The sequence below is a fragment of the Dasypus novemcinctus genome, chromosome 17 (assembly GCF_030445035.2).
Source record: "Dasypus novemcinctus isolate mDasNov1 chromosome 17, mDasNov1.1.hap2, whole genome shotgun sequence".
NCBI lineage: Eukaryota > Metazoa > Chordata > Mammalia > Cingulata > Dasypodidae > Dasypus > Dasypus novemcinctus.
The window spans coordinates 50,603,613-50,621,191 of NC_080689.1; the positions used below are offsets into that span (position 1 = coordinate 50,603,613).

At 36.7% G+C, this 17,579-nt stretch overlaps 1 protein-coding gene across 6 annotated transcripts in view; it reads right to left on the reverse strand.

Moving 5' to 3' along the window:
* Positions 1-17,579, reverse strand: part of XPO1 (exportin 1) — a 46,075-nt gene that overhangs the window by 14,352 nt on the left and 14,144 nt on the right. For all 6 annotated transcript variants that reach the window (XM_058278640.2, XM_058278642.2, XM_071208858.1 and 3 more), the window contains 3 exons: positions 2,153-2,214; positions 1,872-1,916; positions 536-717 (listed from right to left, as the gene is read on the reverse strand). In XM_058278640.2, the coding sequence (XP_058134623.1) occupies positions 536-717; positions 1,872-1,916; positions 2,153-2,214 (289 nt within the window). The remainder of the gene's footprint in view (positions 1-535; positions 718-1,871; positions 1,917-2,152; positions 2,215-17,579) is intronic.

Genomic DNA, 17,579 nt, shown 5'->3' on the forward strand with positions numbered 1-17,579 from the left:
AAAATGTGCTCATATAGCAAACCAGAAGAAAAACTGAACTCTGAAGCTGGTTTTAATACATCAAGGTACAATTTTACTTTGTTCCTAATGAACAGGACAAACTCTTGTTATGAAGTGTAAGAAAAGCCTATTTTTAGAGAGAATTACAGGGGCACTAAGAAGCAGCAGGGCTAGTAAGAATTTGGTATACATTTGGATACAAGTACTTTTCTTTGAAACTACAGTCATCATATCATAAGACAGATCCCAAGGTTTTTGGGAACTTTTCAATGTATTCCTTTTGCCTGAGATGTATGACATATATTTACTATGACTATGGAAGAAATATAGCAACTTCTCCCTAAATCCCCACATACCATTCCGCTCCAGATTTACAGTACTAAGGCCCATTTGGAGACTATTTCTTAATTTGTATTCTAAAACCATTACAAGAAATTTACTGGTCATCGCTCCTAAAATATTCATTCACCTCCAAATTAAGTAAAATTGTTTGAGAAGTGACTTTAAAAAAATGAAAGAAACAAAAGTTACTTGCCTGTCCTTCAAGTGTTTGGCTTTCACTTGGGTTATCTGTCCACTAGAGAAATCAAATACTTCTTCGCTTAAGAGTTTAAGAATCACCATGTTATTCTGACAGAGGCTTTCACTGGTCCTACTTGCTCCTACAATGTCACTAATAAAAGTTGGCCAGTGTTTGGGCCATTCTTGTTTCAGTATCTAAAGACATGAAAAGTTAATTTTACTTTGTTGTTAAAGGCAAAACAACATTCAAACAAACTAATTAATTTTCTCCCCTTAATTTTAACAGGAAATGTACCACCCTTCATACCATACACTGGGTAGAAAATACAATACAGATAAAAGTCATCAACCTCCAATACCCATAACTTCTCTTAATTACTCTAACTAATCATCCAATCTGGCTCTAATGCATATGCCTATCATTATTTCACCAAATAGATAAATGTACATTATTCTGAGACTCAAATATCTACCTCTTTAAAAAGCTAGAAATTTGGGTTTCTTGATGGTGGGAGGAGGAGACTATTCAGTGTGTGTGTAGTGTTGTTTTTTTTTTAGGCAGTAAAGGGAAAGAAGACAAAGATTTCCTTTGGCTGGAGGTCTGGGCCTTGAAATATAGCAGAGTTTAGATATATAAATTTGGACGAAAGGGGACACTGTAATTGGGATGGAATTATCCTTGAAAAAGGACCTAATGGATTGGGGGATTTATTATGCAATAGATTTATACTCTTGGTCTATTTTGTAAGCTAGGGAATTCCCAAACAGATATACTTTAATAAGACCTATTAATAAGAGTTAAGTTTCTACGTTCTTTATACTCCTTCCCCATTCACAGATAGGCTAAAAGAAGTTCTCAAATACAAAAGCCAGTTTAACTTGGTGAAAACCCAACAGTTTCGGGAATGTTTCCAAATCTTAAATAAAAAAAGCAGTTTTCCCCCTCAAACACCTATTAATGCTCTCTAAAAAATTCTTCTGGCACACTACTACAGAAAAAGATAAATATAGAAATTCTAATGCTGGAATATACAAAGTGTGAAAGAGAGACTAAGTATAGAGGTCAGTTAGAAGAAAACATAACTCAATAGGTAAAATCGATTAAGGACCAAGAAACACTACATGGAAAGGACATATGAATCCAACACAAAATTTAAATGATGGGCTAACAGTTAATTTCCCATATACAGCAAGTAAATAATTTCAAATGCTACACAGGTAAACTATTATAATTATTACTAGTCTAGTTATTCAACAATAATATAGGGTTGGACATTGTGCTTAAGTACTAAGCCTGCACAAAGCATGTAATTCTTCTGGGGAAAACAGTGGGTCAAAATGTTACTTACCTGAACAAGAATCATATTTAATTTTCCGATATACACCTTCTCCTTCTAAGGAAAGAAAGATGTTTAGATTAAAGGAAAGCCTAAAAGAGGTATGATAAAATTAGCATACAAACATAGGCCTAAGCAATCACCATAAGAGAAAAACTGCAGCTCTCTTGCAAAAGACTGTGCATGTATTTATGTTTGCCTATATTTCTGTAATAGAAAAGATGGATCCAGCTAAAGACTCAACATTCAAATACCCTTACATTCTCCCAATAATCTCCAGAGAAACCTCTTACCTCTACACAAGTTGGATCAGAGGATGTCTTGATAATGAGGCCAACAACGTATTTTTTTATTCCTAGTAAAAAGAAAAAAAATTGCACATAAATAATAAGAAAAAATTTGCTCAGCACTTTACAGCACACTAAATCTTCAGGACCAATTAATTAGAGGGGGTACAGAGTAAAGTCAGAGCAGGTGCCCCATGCCTATCACCAATGTAATACTCCTCCTTTTTTAACTTTTTAATTAACTGTATTATTTTCCCTGTTTAATTAACTTTTTAACAGAATACAGGTTAAAAGTTAGGAGAAAAAACACACAAAACTTTATTAAACAGTTATCTTTTAAGATATTCTTTAATTCTATACCACTCAAATGTATCAAACAATTTACTGAATGGCTTGTCTGAGTACCTGCAATTTTTAAATAAAAAAACACTAGAAGCAAATGTACTGTTCACTTAAACAGACTTCAATTATTTTATGGCTTAAAACATCAAATGACATGAAGCATTGAAATTTAGATGTTTACATAAGATACTTTTAACTAATATCAGATATTATATTTTTCCAATATATTTTTTATTACATTAGACTAATACAACAAATATAACTTTAACTTGAAGGGCAAAATTTATGTTTCCAGTGTCCTTTGCTTACTACTTTAATAGTACCAACCTATTCTTTAAACACTTTGTCTTAGTGAAAACAAATTTTAAAAACTAATTATGGAAATCGTTTTCCAATTGTGGAAAATTTTATTAATGTGATACAGCCATAAAATGAGGTTTATTACTGAGAATCTATTGATAAAATATTGTCGATATGCAGTTAAGAAAAATTTAAAGAACTGCCTGCCAGATGCCAAAATTTCTTGACTATTACACACAAATGCATATAATCTGATGAAAATTCTGTGATCATATAAATTTTAAAAAGTCTGTCTACATCAGGCAAAGACTACACACTGTAATAGCTATCACAGACAAGATTCACCAATGAATGCTAAACTCAATGAGCAAAAGTTTAAGAAAATATACAGTATCAACATAGTCTCAAATCATCTCCCCAAGATACTTACAAGAGTAAAATAATAATTTTGTAAAGAGAAAACCAGCAGTCACCACAATAACCAACAAAACAAAGATAATAATAAATGAGTATTAAAAAAAAATTAACAGGGAAGCGGACTTGGCCCAATGGATAGGGCGTCTGCCTACCACATGGGCGGTCCAAGGTTCAAACCCCAGGCCTCCTTGATCCATGTGGAGCTGGCCCACGCGCAGTGCTGATGCGCACAAGGCGTGCCCTGCCATGCAGGGGTGTCCCACGAGTAGGGGAGCCCCATGTGCAAGGAGCTTGCCCCGTAAAGAGAGCCACCCAGCACGAAACAAAGTGTAGCCTGCCCAAGAAAGGCGCCGCACACGGAGTGCTGACACAACAAGATGATGCAACAAAAAGAAACACAGATTCCCAGTGCCGCTGATAAGGATAGAAGCGGTGTCAGAAGAACACACAGCGAATGGACACAGAGAGTGGACAACTGGGGGAGGGGGTAATATAAATAAATAATAAATCTTTAAAAAACAACAACAACCTATTAACATCATGAACCCCTTACTATGATGAACTGAGGACAAAATATATCACTTCTGTGGGTTTTTTTTTTTTTTTTTGAGGTACCAGGACCCCGGTATTAAACGAGGACCTTGTATGTGGGAATTTGTGCCCAACCACTGAGCCACATGGGCTCCCGAGTTGGGTTTCTCCTTTGTTTCCTTATAGTATGCTTTTTTAGGAGGCACCAGAAACCGAACCTGGGACCTCCCATGTGGGAAGCAGCACTCAACTTCTTGAGCCACACCTGCTCCCCTACTTCTGTGGTATTCTTCACATTAACTGTGGAATAGCAATGTAATCACAAGAAACAACAAAACAACCCAAACTGAAACATATTCTCCAAAATAATTGGACAGAATGCATCAAAAATGTCAAAGACAATAAGAGTTAAGAATTGTCACATATTAGAGGAGAATAAGGAGACGACTAACTACGCCAAAAGGATGATTCTGAAACAAAAAAAGGACATTAGGGGGAAAAAATGTAGTTCATAGTATTGAACCAATGTTAATTTCCTGGTTTTGATAACCGCACTATGGCTATGTTAACTAGTTAATATTAGGAGAGGCTGTATGAACTTCTGTATACTTATTCTGCAACTTCTTTGTTAAGTCAAAGAAATTATTTCAAAATAACAGTTTTTGACTAAGAACTAGTTTTAATATGGAGATTAAAATTAAACAATTAGGGAAATTAAGTTTATAAAGAAAAGAAAGCAAAAGGATAGATCCTTTAACTCTTGTTACCAATTTAATCAATTTAAAAATCTTCTCCCTTCATCAAATGCTTTTGAAATTTAAATGTAGATGGGGACAAAGGACAAAAGATGAAAACAGCAAGAAAAATGAAACAGATGGTCAAAAAACTGGAAGGTTCCTACAGGCAAAAAGCAAAATAACAAAAAACCCAGACAATTTAATGCCACTTTACAATGATCACTACATCTACCTCAGTACTAATACGCTTTCTCAAAACACTGGAACTATATATAAACCACAGCACTTTTTGGATCAAGTACTGCTCCACACAAAAGCTGTCTGTTTAGAAACCCCTATAGCTTACTATACGGCTTATATAATCAAGTATCATAATTTCTTCCCCAAATCCTTTCCTTGTGCTCTGCCCAAAATTAAAAAGATCAAAGCAGTCAAGAATAGCTTAACAGATTGTAAACTGTACCTTTTTCAGTATCTCTTATTCTTACATTACCAGAATCTAAATATTCTCTGTGCCAAATGAATTATTATCTGTTACTTTCAAAATTGGCATTTATGTAAAACAAAGTTTCTTAAAGTTAGTTACTGGGAGTGGAGTGGGCACCTCCCATTGGGAGGTTCCAGGTTTGATTCCCATTGCTCCTAAAAAGCACACAACCAACAGACACAAAAAGCAGACAACAGGGAAGTGCATTTGGCCCAAGAGATAGGGCGTCCGCCTACCACATGGGAGGTCCAATCAAGGTTCAAACCCCGGACCTCCTGATCAGTGTGATGAGCTGGCCCACGCGCAGTGCTGATGTGCACAAGAAGTGCTGTACCACACAGGGGTGTCCCCCGCGTAGCGTAGGGGAGCCCCCACGTATAAGAAGTGCGCCCCATAAGGAGAGCTGCCTAGCACGAAAAAAAAGTATAGCCTGCCCAGGAATGGTGCCGCACACACGGAGAGATGACGCAGCAAGATGATGCAATGAAGAGAGAGACAGATTACCGGTGCAGCTGATAAGAATACAAGCAGACACAGAAGATCATACAGAAAGCAGACAACTGGGGGGGTGAGAGGTGGGAGAGAAATAAATAAAAATAAATCTTAAAAAAAAAAAAAGCAGACAGCAAAGGCAAAACAACGGGGAGGGGGGATAAAATAAATCTTTAAAAAATTTTAAAAAATAATTAAAAAGTCGGTTACTACTGCTACCTTTGGAGAATTCATATTGCAACATTAATGTGAAAAACCTGTATGTGAAGCTGGGCTATTTCTTTCAGTGGCTTTCAAGGCTCTTCCTTGTGAATCAGGGCAACTTGATGTAAAAATCAAGAGCATTTCCAAGAGGTCTCATTAGAAAACTGCAATTATCTTCTCATGGTTATATGCCAACAAGTTTTTTCAATGGATTTCCACACTCTGCATTCTTATTATCATATGCCCCCGAAACCATTTTCTTTTCCATCTTAACAGAAATGTTTGACTTAATTTATTGAAGCATTATTTTTAAAAGAAAAGCCATATATAATCTTTTCAAAACAAGATATCCTAGTGTAAAAATGCCTAACCTATCACTAGAAGGCAGCTTATGACACATAGAAGACTATTCCAATTCAAGTTTATGCATACATAATTAAATCAATGTTCTAGATGTCCTTAACTTTAGCTAGCCAAAAGATGAGATTTAAATAAATCCATGTTGAGTTAGAATGTACAAATCATCTTCCAAGTTATTTACACAGCAATATTAATCATCTTTCCCCCCCCACGCATGCCTTTGAATACTGGATAATGATAAGCTAAAAGACATGAATTAACTGAACCTGATCTTTATATAAAGAGGATTCATAAAAACATGAGAAAAAATTAACACTGCCTAACACATACTGATGGTGCCATATTCCCATAGAGGCAAAAGACCTACTTTCAAAACTATACGTCATTTAAGTTGCACATTAGTATCTTATCTAGTCAGTGACAGTCACACATAAGTTTTCAGCCAGACAAGGATTTGCCTATTTTTTTAAAAAATGTGTTCCCAGAGAAACCTAAAGTATAAGAGTATAAAACTTGCATATTTTGAAGTATCTGCTTCTCACTCCTGATTTCATATATCACAGAATATGGAAAGCAAAAGTACAAACAAATTAGTTTATAATCCAGTTCCAATCACTGTGCAATACCTCAATTTCAATTGCTAACAATGATCTTTGGAAAGATGGCCACTAATACAGCTATTTGTCTTCTTTACCTTGATTTACAAGAGAATGTAGAATATTCCTATTCCTCACTCACTGAAATACTCGTGAAAGAAATAGTCAATGAGACTCAAATAGCAAAAAATGATTCTGAAACAGGGGTTCTTAATCTAGGGTTCTCATAGATCAGTCACTTTTAATAAAGTCCAGGTCAACTATTGCTACATGAATGCTAGCATCAAGTACTGCCATGTTAAGTATAGTCCTCTTTTGGGAGTTTCACATAATCAGGGTACATGGGAAGAAACAAATTGTTACCTTAACCACAAGTGGTAAGAAAATAATTTCTATGTATAGTAAGAAAGTCTCTGCCAATTATACATGACGCTGAAAAGAGAATCCTGAAAATACCTTCTTTAGATATAAAATGTGTATTTATGGCTATTCTTTGCATATTATTGATTTATTTAAAAATGTGTATTTAGTAAATATTAACTTTTGTATGTTTATTATCCAATCACAATATACATAGGCAAAAACATATGAATAGGAGCACTGTCAAATCATATACAGATATGTTTACTTTTCAAACACTTTAATTCTGTGGAATTTCTTATAGAGTCACTTTAGACACAAGGGCTGAAGTGCCCCAAAGCTTAAATTTTCCTTTCAAAATCCCCAACAAAGGAAACGACTGCCTCTAGTTTAATATAGTAGCACATCAAAATACTGTCACTGAAATAATCAGCCACTAAAGAGAATTTACAGATCACCTAGTCTGGAGAGTTTCTTAAAGGAAGCTATAAAGCAGGGTTTCTGCTGTTAACTAAACACTCAAAGAGTTATGAAAAGGTGGAATACCACTTGCAATGGAAGAAATAAAGGAAAATCAAAATAAGCAAACTAACAGGTATTTACCATGTGAGATAACTTCGAACTAGAGACAGGAAAGAAATGTGAAGTCAGCTTTGAATAGCTGGAGCAAACTGCCATGTTCAGGGCAAATTGAACAGAGGGATTTCTATATACTAGCAATGACCAATTCGAAACTGAAATTAATACAAATTAGCCTAAAAAATGCATGGGAAAAAAGCCTGAAAGTGGTCAAAACGCAGAAAACAAGGTTGTAGGATACTGATTTAGAATATTCAGCTACAGTGCCCCTCTCAATAGGAAGTAGAGTGGTCATCACTATCCCCAAATCCTCAAGATTGAGGAATGAACACACAGTAGGAATGCAACTATGGACCAAAGCAAACATTATTCTAGTAATGGAAGAACTTGTAACATAGATATAAAGACAGTGTACCTGCTTTTACAAAACAGAAATACAAATATACTAGAAGCAAAAACAACAACAGATAATGTATGGCAGGTGAGGCACAGAGATTGAGAGGTGGTAAGTTTTACTTGTTTTTTGTTCATTATTATTACTGGAATAATGAAAGTGCTTGGGAATGACTGAGTGCTTGGAAATACACAACTATGTGATCATACCAAATACCACTGATTGTACACTTTGGATGTATGCTTAACTAATATGTATCAATAAAATTGATTTGTAAAAAAAAACCCCACACTATTCCATTATTATGCACAAAAATGGCTACAATTAAAAACACAACACCACGTGTTAGTGAGGATATGAAGCATCTACATACACTGCTGATGAGAATGTAAATGATACAACCATCTTGGAAAATGGACATTTTTTTTTAATAGTTAAAAATACACCTACCACATTAGCCAGCCATTCCACTACTAGATATTTACTCTAATAGAAAACTAATCTAATGAGTGACAAAGCACAAGAGGCTGAGGGTAGACAAGGGGCAGAGCTTGATTACAGTGACAGATTCATAGGTGTATGTATAAAGCAAAACATATCAACTAATATGCAATTTATTATACATATCAGTAATATCTCAAAGTTTTTTTAGAAAAACAAATGTAAAAAATAAAACTGGTATTATTTATAAGCATCAGATTAATGTCTGACCTTATGTTTAATAGATCTTAGTAGGGCAGTAAAGTAGATTCTGTGTTTTAAGAATATTACAGGGGAAACAGACTTGGCCCAGTGGTTAGGGCGCCCGTCTACCACATGGGAGGTCCGCGGTTCAAACCCCGGGCCTCCTTGACCCGTGTGGAGCTGGCCCATGCACAGTGCTGATGCCCACAAGGAGTGCCCTGCCACGCAGGGGTGTCCCCCGCGTAGGGGAGCCCCATGCACAAGGAGTGCGCCCGTAAGGAGAGCCCCCCAGCGCGAAAGAAAAGTGCAGCCTGCCCAGGAATGGCGCCGCCCACACTTCCCGTGCCGCTGACGACAACAGAAGCGGACAAAGAAACAAGACGCAGCAAACAGACACAGAGAACAGACAACCCCGGGGGGGGGGGATTAAATTAAAAAATCTTAAAAAAAAAAAAAGAATATTACAGGACAAAAGTGGGTGCCAGAAAGCCCAGTAAAGAAGCTATGGCTGAAGTTTTAGGAGAGGATAACTTGGGACCAAGATATGGTTAGCAGGTGAAATAGAGAGAAATAGAGCTATTAGATGGAAGAAGGCTAGCGTCACACATGCTGCTTATTCATACTCAGCACCTAGAAGCACAGGGCTTTATATACATTAACTCTAATCCCAGTAATCACACAAGACATTCAAAATTCAGAGTAAACAAACTCACCTTAGATCACACAGCTAATAAATGTACACGTGTCTCACTCAAAAGAAAAGCACTGTTAAAATCTTAAGGGTAAATGCAAATCAAAACCACAATGAGATACCATCTTACACCCACTAGAATGACTTTTTTTTTTTTTTAAAGGAAACCAGTTAAGTGTTGGAGAGAATGTAGAGAAACAGGAACATTTGTACATTGTTGATGGGAATATAATGGTGCAACACTGTAGAAAACCTCAGAAAGTTAAGTACAGAATCACCACAAGCCCCAGCAAGAGGGACTAGACCAGATACTGTAGAGTTTATAGCAGCATTATTCAAAATTAGCTAAAGGTGGAACCAATGCAAGTGTGCTTCAATGCATTAAGAATTAAAAAATGTGGAATATACATACAGTAGACTATTATTCAGCCATAGAAAGGAATGAAGTTCTAATAACATGCGACAACATGGATGAACCTTGAAGACTTCATGTGCGTTGAAATAAGCCAGACACAAAAGAACAAATGACATAAAATCTCACTTACATCAAAAAAACAGAATACACACATTTATAAAGTCAGAAACCAGAATACAAGTCACCAGATCTGGTGATGGGAAGGGAATGGGGAGTTAAATGTTTAACTGGTATGAAACTCGTTTAGGGATGGTGGCAACGGACAGGGATGGAGGCACAACACTGCTAATGTAATTAACACCTCTGAATTGTATATTCCAAGAGAAATTTTAGGCTGTACAGAAATTATCTCACACCCACACACACTCACAGAACTATACAACACAAAGACTAAAAAAGCCTTATGTAAAAAGTGGGTTGACGCTAAAAGCCTAATTATAAGAATTCTGTTTCATGAATTATAACAGATACCACACTAATGCAAAATGTTAATAGGAAGAGCTGCATATGAGAAGTATATGGAAACTCTGTACCTTCTGAGTGTTACTTTGTAAAACTACATCTGCTCTAATAAAAATTAAAATTAAAAAAACCTTATGGGTGATCAGTTTTGATTTATCAACTTCCTAAATTAAGGCAGATATCTGGGAAGTAGATGTGGGCTCCTGCCTACCACAAGGGAAGTCCACGGTTTGGTTCCTGGTGCCTCCTCAAGACAGTGAGCTGGTGCCACAGGCAGGCACATCAAGCTGACACAAAAGACACAAGAAGAAAAAAAAACATAATGAAAGACACAACAAATCAGGGAATAGAGGTTCCCTCCTAAAGAGGAGGAACAGGATGGCAAGCTGGCACATCAAGATGATGCAACAAGAGACACGAGGAAAAACTTAACAGGAGACACAACAAAGCAGGGAATGGAGGTGGCTTAAGTCATCAGGTGCCTCCCTCCCAAATCGGAGGGTCCTGAGTTTGGTTCCTGGTGCCTCCTAAAGAAATAAAGACGACAAACAGACACGGCAAGTACAAACAATGAGGAGGTGAGGAGGGATAAACAAAAAAAATCTTTAAAAAAAAATTTTTTAAAGACACAGACCTACACAGCTCTGAAATTTTTATGGCCTAATTACTGTTAAGTAACCAAACCTCCAAAATACCCAATTTGGACTTTGTCACCTTGAACTAGTCCCTTCATAAATTCTCTACTCCTCATCAAGTTTATAGCTAGCTCATGAAATGAAATGATCTATAAGCCAGATGTTTAGCAGTGACCCATGATACTTTGGTTTAAATTTAAAAATATAGGAATACCTTTATACTGATCGATGCATCAATTTTTTTGAGGGGGATTTTTACTTTTTTTCTTCTTTAAGGTTTGAATTATTCCAAGTACATATTACTTTAAAAAAAGGAGGGGGGGTTACTCTGATAGTGACAACAGACGTGGAACCAAGAAAGAGAATCAATGCCATTGATAGTCCTTATAAGACCTCAGAGACTCTCTAAGCCAAAATTCTTCTACTTCATGTATGAAAATTTCTCCTTCAACCTTTCTTAACTCAAAATATTTAGAGCCTTTGGCCTACAATAACTCCAATCCCTAAAAAATTTTTTTTTAAAGATTTATTTATTTATTTAATTCCCCCCCCCCCCTGGTTGTCTGTTCTTGGTGTCTATTTGCTGCGTCTTGTTTCTTTGTCCGCTTCTGTTGTCGTCAGCGGCACGGGAAGTGTGGGCGGCGCCATTCCTGGGCAGGCTGCACTTTCTTTTCACGCTGGGCGGCTTTCCTCATGGGCGCACTCCTTGCGCGTGGGGCTCCCCCACGCGGGGGACACCCTTGCGTGGCACGGCACTCCTTGCGTGCATCAGCACTGCACGTGGCCAGTTCCACACGGTCAAGGAGGCCCGGGGTTTGAACCGCGGACCTCCCATATGGTAGACGGACGCCCTAACCACTGGGCCAAAGTCCGTTTCCCAATCCCTAAAATTTTAATCTAAGAAAATATTTTTTCAAAACTCAGCCTCAGTGGGAACATGAAACATTGCAACTGCTGTGAAAAGCAATTTGGCAGTTTCTCAGAAAATTCTAGAATTGACTGCTACTCCTAGGTATACACCCTATGAATTGAAAATAGGGACCCATGAAGATACTAAGTACACCAAAGTTCAGTGCAATATTCAAAGTAGCCAAATAGTGGGAACAATCCAAGTGTCCTTAAACAGATGAATAAACAAAATGTGGTATATATACATACAAAAAGAATATTATTTATCCATAGAAAAGAATGAAGTTCTGAAACATGCCACAACATGGATGAACCTTGAAAACATTAGGTTGCATAAAATAAGGCAGACAACAAAAGGACAAATGTTATATGATTCCATTTATATCATATCTAGAAGGTGCAGATTCAGAGGTAGAAAGTAGATTAGAGGTTACCAGGGTCTGGAAGGGGGGGGCGGAATAGGGACTTAATACTTTATAGGTGCAGTTTTTATTTGGAATAATGGAAAGGATTGGGTAATGAATGGTGGTAATGGTAAGTACATTGTAAATGTCATGAACACCACTGAACTATACATCCAAAATGGCTAAAATGGAAATTTTTATGCTGCATATTTCTAACCAAAATATAAAATACTTAACCTTCAAAGACATTAAGCATTCTGTTTACATATGTCTTAATAGCAAAATTACTGAGGAAGCTGTAAGGGCCATAATGTAGAGGAATAAAGTAAACTGGAGAACACTACCTCACACTACCCTCAACATTAATAGTAACTTAGACAAAGATGGCGCCAAAAGAGAAGAAATAAGAGCCTACCCCTCCCAAAACTGAAGCCAAAGCAAAAGCTTTGAAAGCCAAGAAGGCAGCACTGAAAGGCGTCCGCAGCCACAAAAAAAAGGTCCGCTTGTCACCCACCTTCCGGCAACCTAAGACACTGCGTTCTCAGGAGACAGTCCAAATATCCTCAGAAAAGCGCCCCCAGGAGAAACAAGCTTGACCACTCTATGCCATTTTCAAGTGCCCCCTGACCACTGAGTCAGCCATGAAGATTAAGACAACACACTTGTGTTCACTGTGGATGTCAAGGCCAACAAACACCAGATCAAGCAAGCTGTGAAGAAGCTCTATGGCACTGATGTGGCCAAGGTCAACACCCTGATCAGGCCTGATGGAGAGAAGGCATGTTCGACTGGCTCGACTATGCTGCTTTGGACGTTGCCAACAAAATTGGGATCATCTAAACTGAGTCCAGCCAGCTGGCTAATTCTAAACATATAAGCTTTCTGGCCATTAAAAAAAAAAGTAACTTAATGGGGCATATGGGAATCCCCTATATTTTGCTATATTTTGTATGTAATATATATGTAATCTAAGGCTTCTTAAAAAAATTTTTTAAAGCAAAATAAAAGGAACAACAACAAAAAACAAAGTTACCTACATTGAACACCTCTATACCAAGCACTAAGACTATTAATAAAGACACTTTCTGATTACTGGCATCAGGGCGCTATAGTTTAGGAGGGAGGTAAAAGGAGTGGGAAAAACAGTGACAGCTAAGTGTGATAAATATAGTGGGGAGGCAAAAATATTAAACTCAATAGACATATTTTTCTGTTCTAAAGCAAAATGAGAAAAATCAAAACAATGTAAGTTTTTTACACAAACATAATTATATTAAAATCTATTATTAAGTTCTATCTCCCTTGCTTATTTGTTATTCAAGTTTCTTTCTTTAAATTAATGTTTTTAAAAATGTCTTTACTTCCATAGTTGAATCTATGTACAATATTTGCTCTTTGAAATTTTATTTATCTGTGATCTACTGTTACCAGGTGGTACTAAAGGAACATATAGCAAGAGACCCAGTTTAGCTTGGTCAGGGAAGATTTTCCTGACAAACTGCTTTAGACTGAAGGTAAATAATCAAAAATGCTATTATTCTAAAAGAACGTATATGTATTAATATATGCTATGGTCAAGAACCTCAAAGCAGATGAAAGAAATGCTAAATTGGAAAATATGCAGGTAACTTACTTTGGCATGCTGCTTGTAAAGCCAAACCTAGCCTTCCTTCAAAATACATGAAATATTGCTATTTGTGAACGAAACTAGCCAAAAGACATACAATGGAATACTAGTCAGCTATAAAACAAGAAATAAAATTGAGACACATATAACAATATGGACGAACGTTGAGGATATCATATTGATTAAAATATAACAGAAACAAAAGGACAAATATCGTATGGTCTCACTAATATGAACAAAATAAGATGAAAACTAAATATAGGGAAATGGATGTGGCTCAACCAACTGGGCTCCCATCGACCATATAGGACGTCCAGGGTTCGATGCCCAGGGCCTCCTGGTGAGGGCAAGCTGGCCCTCGCAAAGTGTCGCCCAACACAGAGAGCTGGTGCAGCAAGATGACACAAGAGACACAGAGGAGAGAAAACAAGATGTAGCAGACACAGGGAGATGAGGTAGCACAAGAGAGTAATTGCCTCTCCCACTCCAGAAGGTCCTAGGATCAGTTCCCAGGAAATGCCTAATGAGAATACATGAGCACACAAGCACAGAAGAACACACAGGGAATGGACACAGAGAGCAGACAATGGAGGGGTGGGGGGAGTGGATGAGAGAGAAATAAATAATAAATCTTAAAAGAAAAAAAAACAAATACAGAAGCAAACTATAGAGTACAGGTTACCAGGAAATAGAATGTGGATTGAGAACGGGAGCTGATCCTCAATTTATGCAGAATTTTAAATAAGATTATAAAAGTGTGGAAATGAATAGTTAAAAGTAACACATTATAATGAGTATAACTAACACTGCTGATATTTATTATAAATGAGACTGTGGCTGCAAAGGACAGTCTGTGGACATAAATGTCAACTGAAAGGAAACTAGAGAATAATCTAGGGTATGTATAATAGTGATTTCAGTGGTGGATGAAGACTGTGATTAATACCATAAAAATGATGTTCTTTTACAAAGTGTTAAGGATATAGTGATACACAGGAAAATTACAACTAATGTAACTTATGGATGACATTTAACAGTAATATTGTAGTATTTTTGCAGCAATGACAAAGAAGATATTATATCAATTCTAAGACAACTTTAGGAGAGTATAAAATCCCAACTTTAGCGATTTTTCCTTTTGGAGTAAAGAAAACATTCTAAAATTGACACTTTGAATGGATTGTACAATACATGGGGCTGTGTAATACAGGAAATTCAATAGACAAATATAAGAGCATTCTCTCATCAACTTTAAGAAATATATAATACTAATACAGCATGTGTTAATTCAGTGGGCTGGGGGAAGTACATCAAATTTACGATACAGGCTACAATCAGTAATATTTTGAAGTTGCTATTTCACAGCTTCTAACAAATGTTTCACAACAATGCAAGGTATTTGTGGTGGGGTGATGTATGGGTGCCCCTGTAAAGTTCACAACTTTTACTACAAACTTATTTACATATGTTCATGTAACTAATGATATACGTCATTTTATTTTTTTGGTTTGAATGATATGGAGTCTTTTAGTCACTTGCTGAGAGGTTGGCATTTAAATCTGCAGGCACCTGGACAAGTGATGTTTTGATCTTTTTCCCCCCCCATTTAACTGTTTCATTCCCTTTGTTATTTTAAATATACTTTTTTTAAAAAGATACTTAGATTACATAAATGTTACATAAAAAATATAGGAGATTTCCATATGCCATGCTCCCAACCCACATTTTCCCACATTAACATCATCCTTCATTAGTGTGGTACATTTGTTACAAATGATGAGCATATTTTGGAGCCACTAAGGTGGATTATAGTTTACACTGTACCTTATATTCTCTTCCACACAATTTTTATAAGTCATGACAAGATGTGTAATGGCTTGTATCTGTCATTGCAATGTCATTCAGGACTATTCCCAAGTCCTGAAAATGTCCCCATATTACACCTCTCCCTCCCCTAAACAAACACACAAAAAAACCCTGCCCAAACAGCCCAGCCTGCTCATCTTTCCCTTCATTTAGCACCTGCATAATTCATTATACACATTTCAATTAATGGCCATACAATCTTCCTTTTTTAACATCCATTTTACCTTCCCAACTGTAACACTCTGAAGCAGAGGTACATTTATATATCATTAATACCTAACAGTATAAAGCAGAGAGGCAACTTATGTCCCAGGTAAATATACATATGTTAAGAAAGCCGGAAAAGAGTAGCAAGTAGAGAAGGAAGCTTATATAATCTTTTTTGGGATTAAATTAATTTAATACCAAAGTTATGTGAAGATGAAGGGACACTATTGTAAGATATTATTAATAGGGGAACATGTGGGAGAGGGAGGGAGCACAGTATATGGGAATCTCTTATACTTTCAATTAACTTTTCTGTAACCTAAAACCTCTTTAAAAATAAGATTATATATAAAAAAGATAAAGAGAAATTTAAAGTTCAGACTTATTAGTATATTTTTTAAGGTACAAAATCCTAAGATTGGAGAAGTTAATAAAATACTGCATTGATTTTCTTATATTTCATTATATTCCAATGTTTTACAAATGAGACCAGTGCCTTAACCCAAAATATGAATCATTAAATGCAATTTGGTAGTTGCATATCTAAACTTAGAATTCACTAAAATACTCTGGAAGCCATTTATCATGCTCTTCTAAAATAATGAGCCTTTAGAAGCCCGCACAAAGTTACACCGTACTTTCTTCCAAATATGTAAGGACTTCATTAACAATGGCAACCATATGTGGGTGATATCAGAGTAACTTCAGACACTTTTAGAAAATTCAGGGAAAACGTACTTTGGCCCAGTGGTTAGGGCGTCCATCTACCACATGGGAGGTCCGCGGTTCAAGCCCCGGGCCTCCTTGACCCGTGTGGAGCTGGCCCATGTGCAGCGCTGATGCGTGCAAGGAGTGCCCTGCTACACAGGGGTGTCCCCCACGTAGGGGAGCCCCACGCGCAAGGAGTGCACCCATAAGGAGAGCCGCCCAGGAGGGAGCAGCCTGCCGAGGAATTGCGCGGCCCACACTTCCCGTGCCGCTGACGACAACAGAAGCGGACAAAGAAACAAGACGCAGCAAAAAGACACAGAAAACAGACAACCGGGGGAGGGGAGGGGAATTAAATAAAAAATAAATCTTAAAAAAAAAAAAAAAAGAAAGAAAATTCATACTGTGAGGAATCTTATCACAAGTGTGGTAGGAAATATTTGGGGGTAAAAAGGTGATTCTGACAGATATTTTTAAAATATATTGCTTGTAGAGTAATGAAGAACCAAGGCAACACAAAACAGAAACACATGAATAAAACAGTTTCCCTTAGGCCACCATGAATAATCACTACCCTCCAATTTTCAAATAAACAGACAGATTAAGTAAACAGAGAGTCTCAAAACTTACACATAAATACATGGGATGATGGTAACTTTATGAGAATAAAACAAAACACACCACTCTCGTTCATGTAGAAAGCAAAAAATGCCATATCCTCAAGAAGGCCTTTACCTCAAAACGTATTTTCAGAAACAAATACAACCAACTATACACACTTTGATAAGCTAGTACAATCATATAATTTAAAAGCAGGAAAAGATCTTGGAAGATTACCTAGTCCAAACCTTAAGTGATAAGCAGAAATCCGAGAGTTTAAAAACAAAAGGGGCACTTTTAATTATGCTACAATAAAATAGTACAGATGTAAAAAAATAACTTTTTGTTATCATGGTATACCATGGCAAAAGTTAAATCTGGGGCTTAAACCACATATACAAAACAAGAGAAGAAAATAACAAAAAA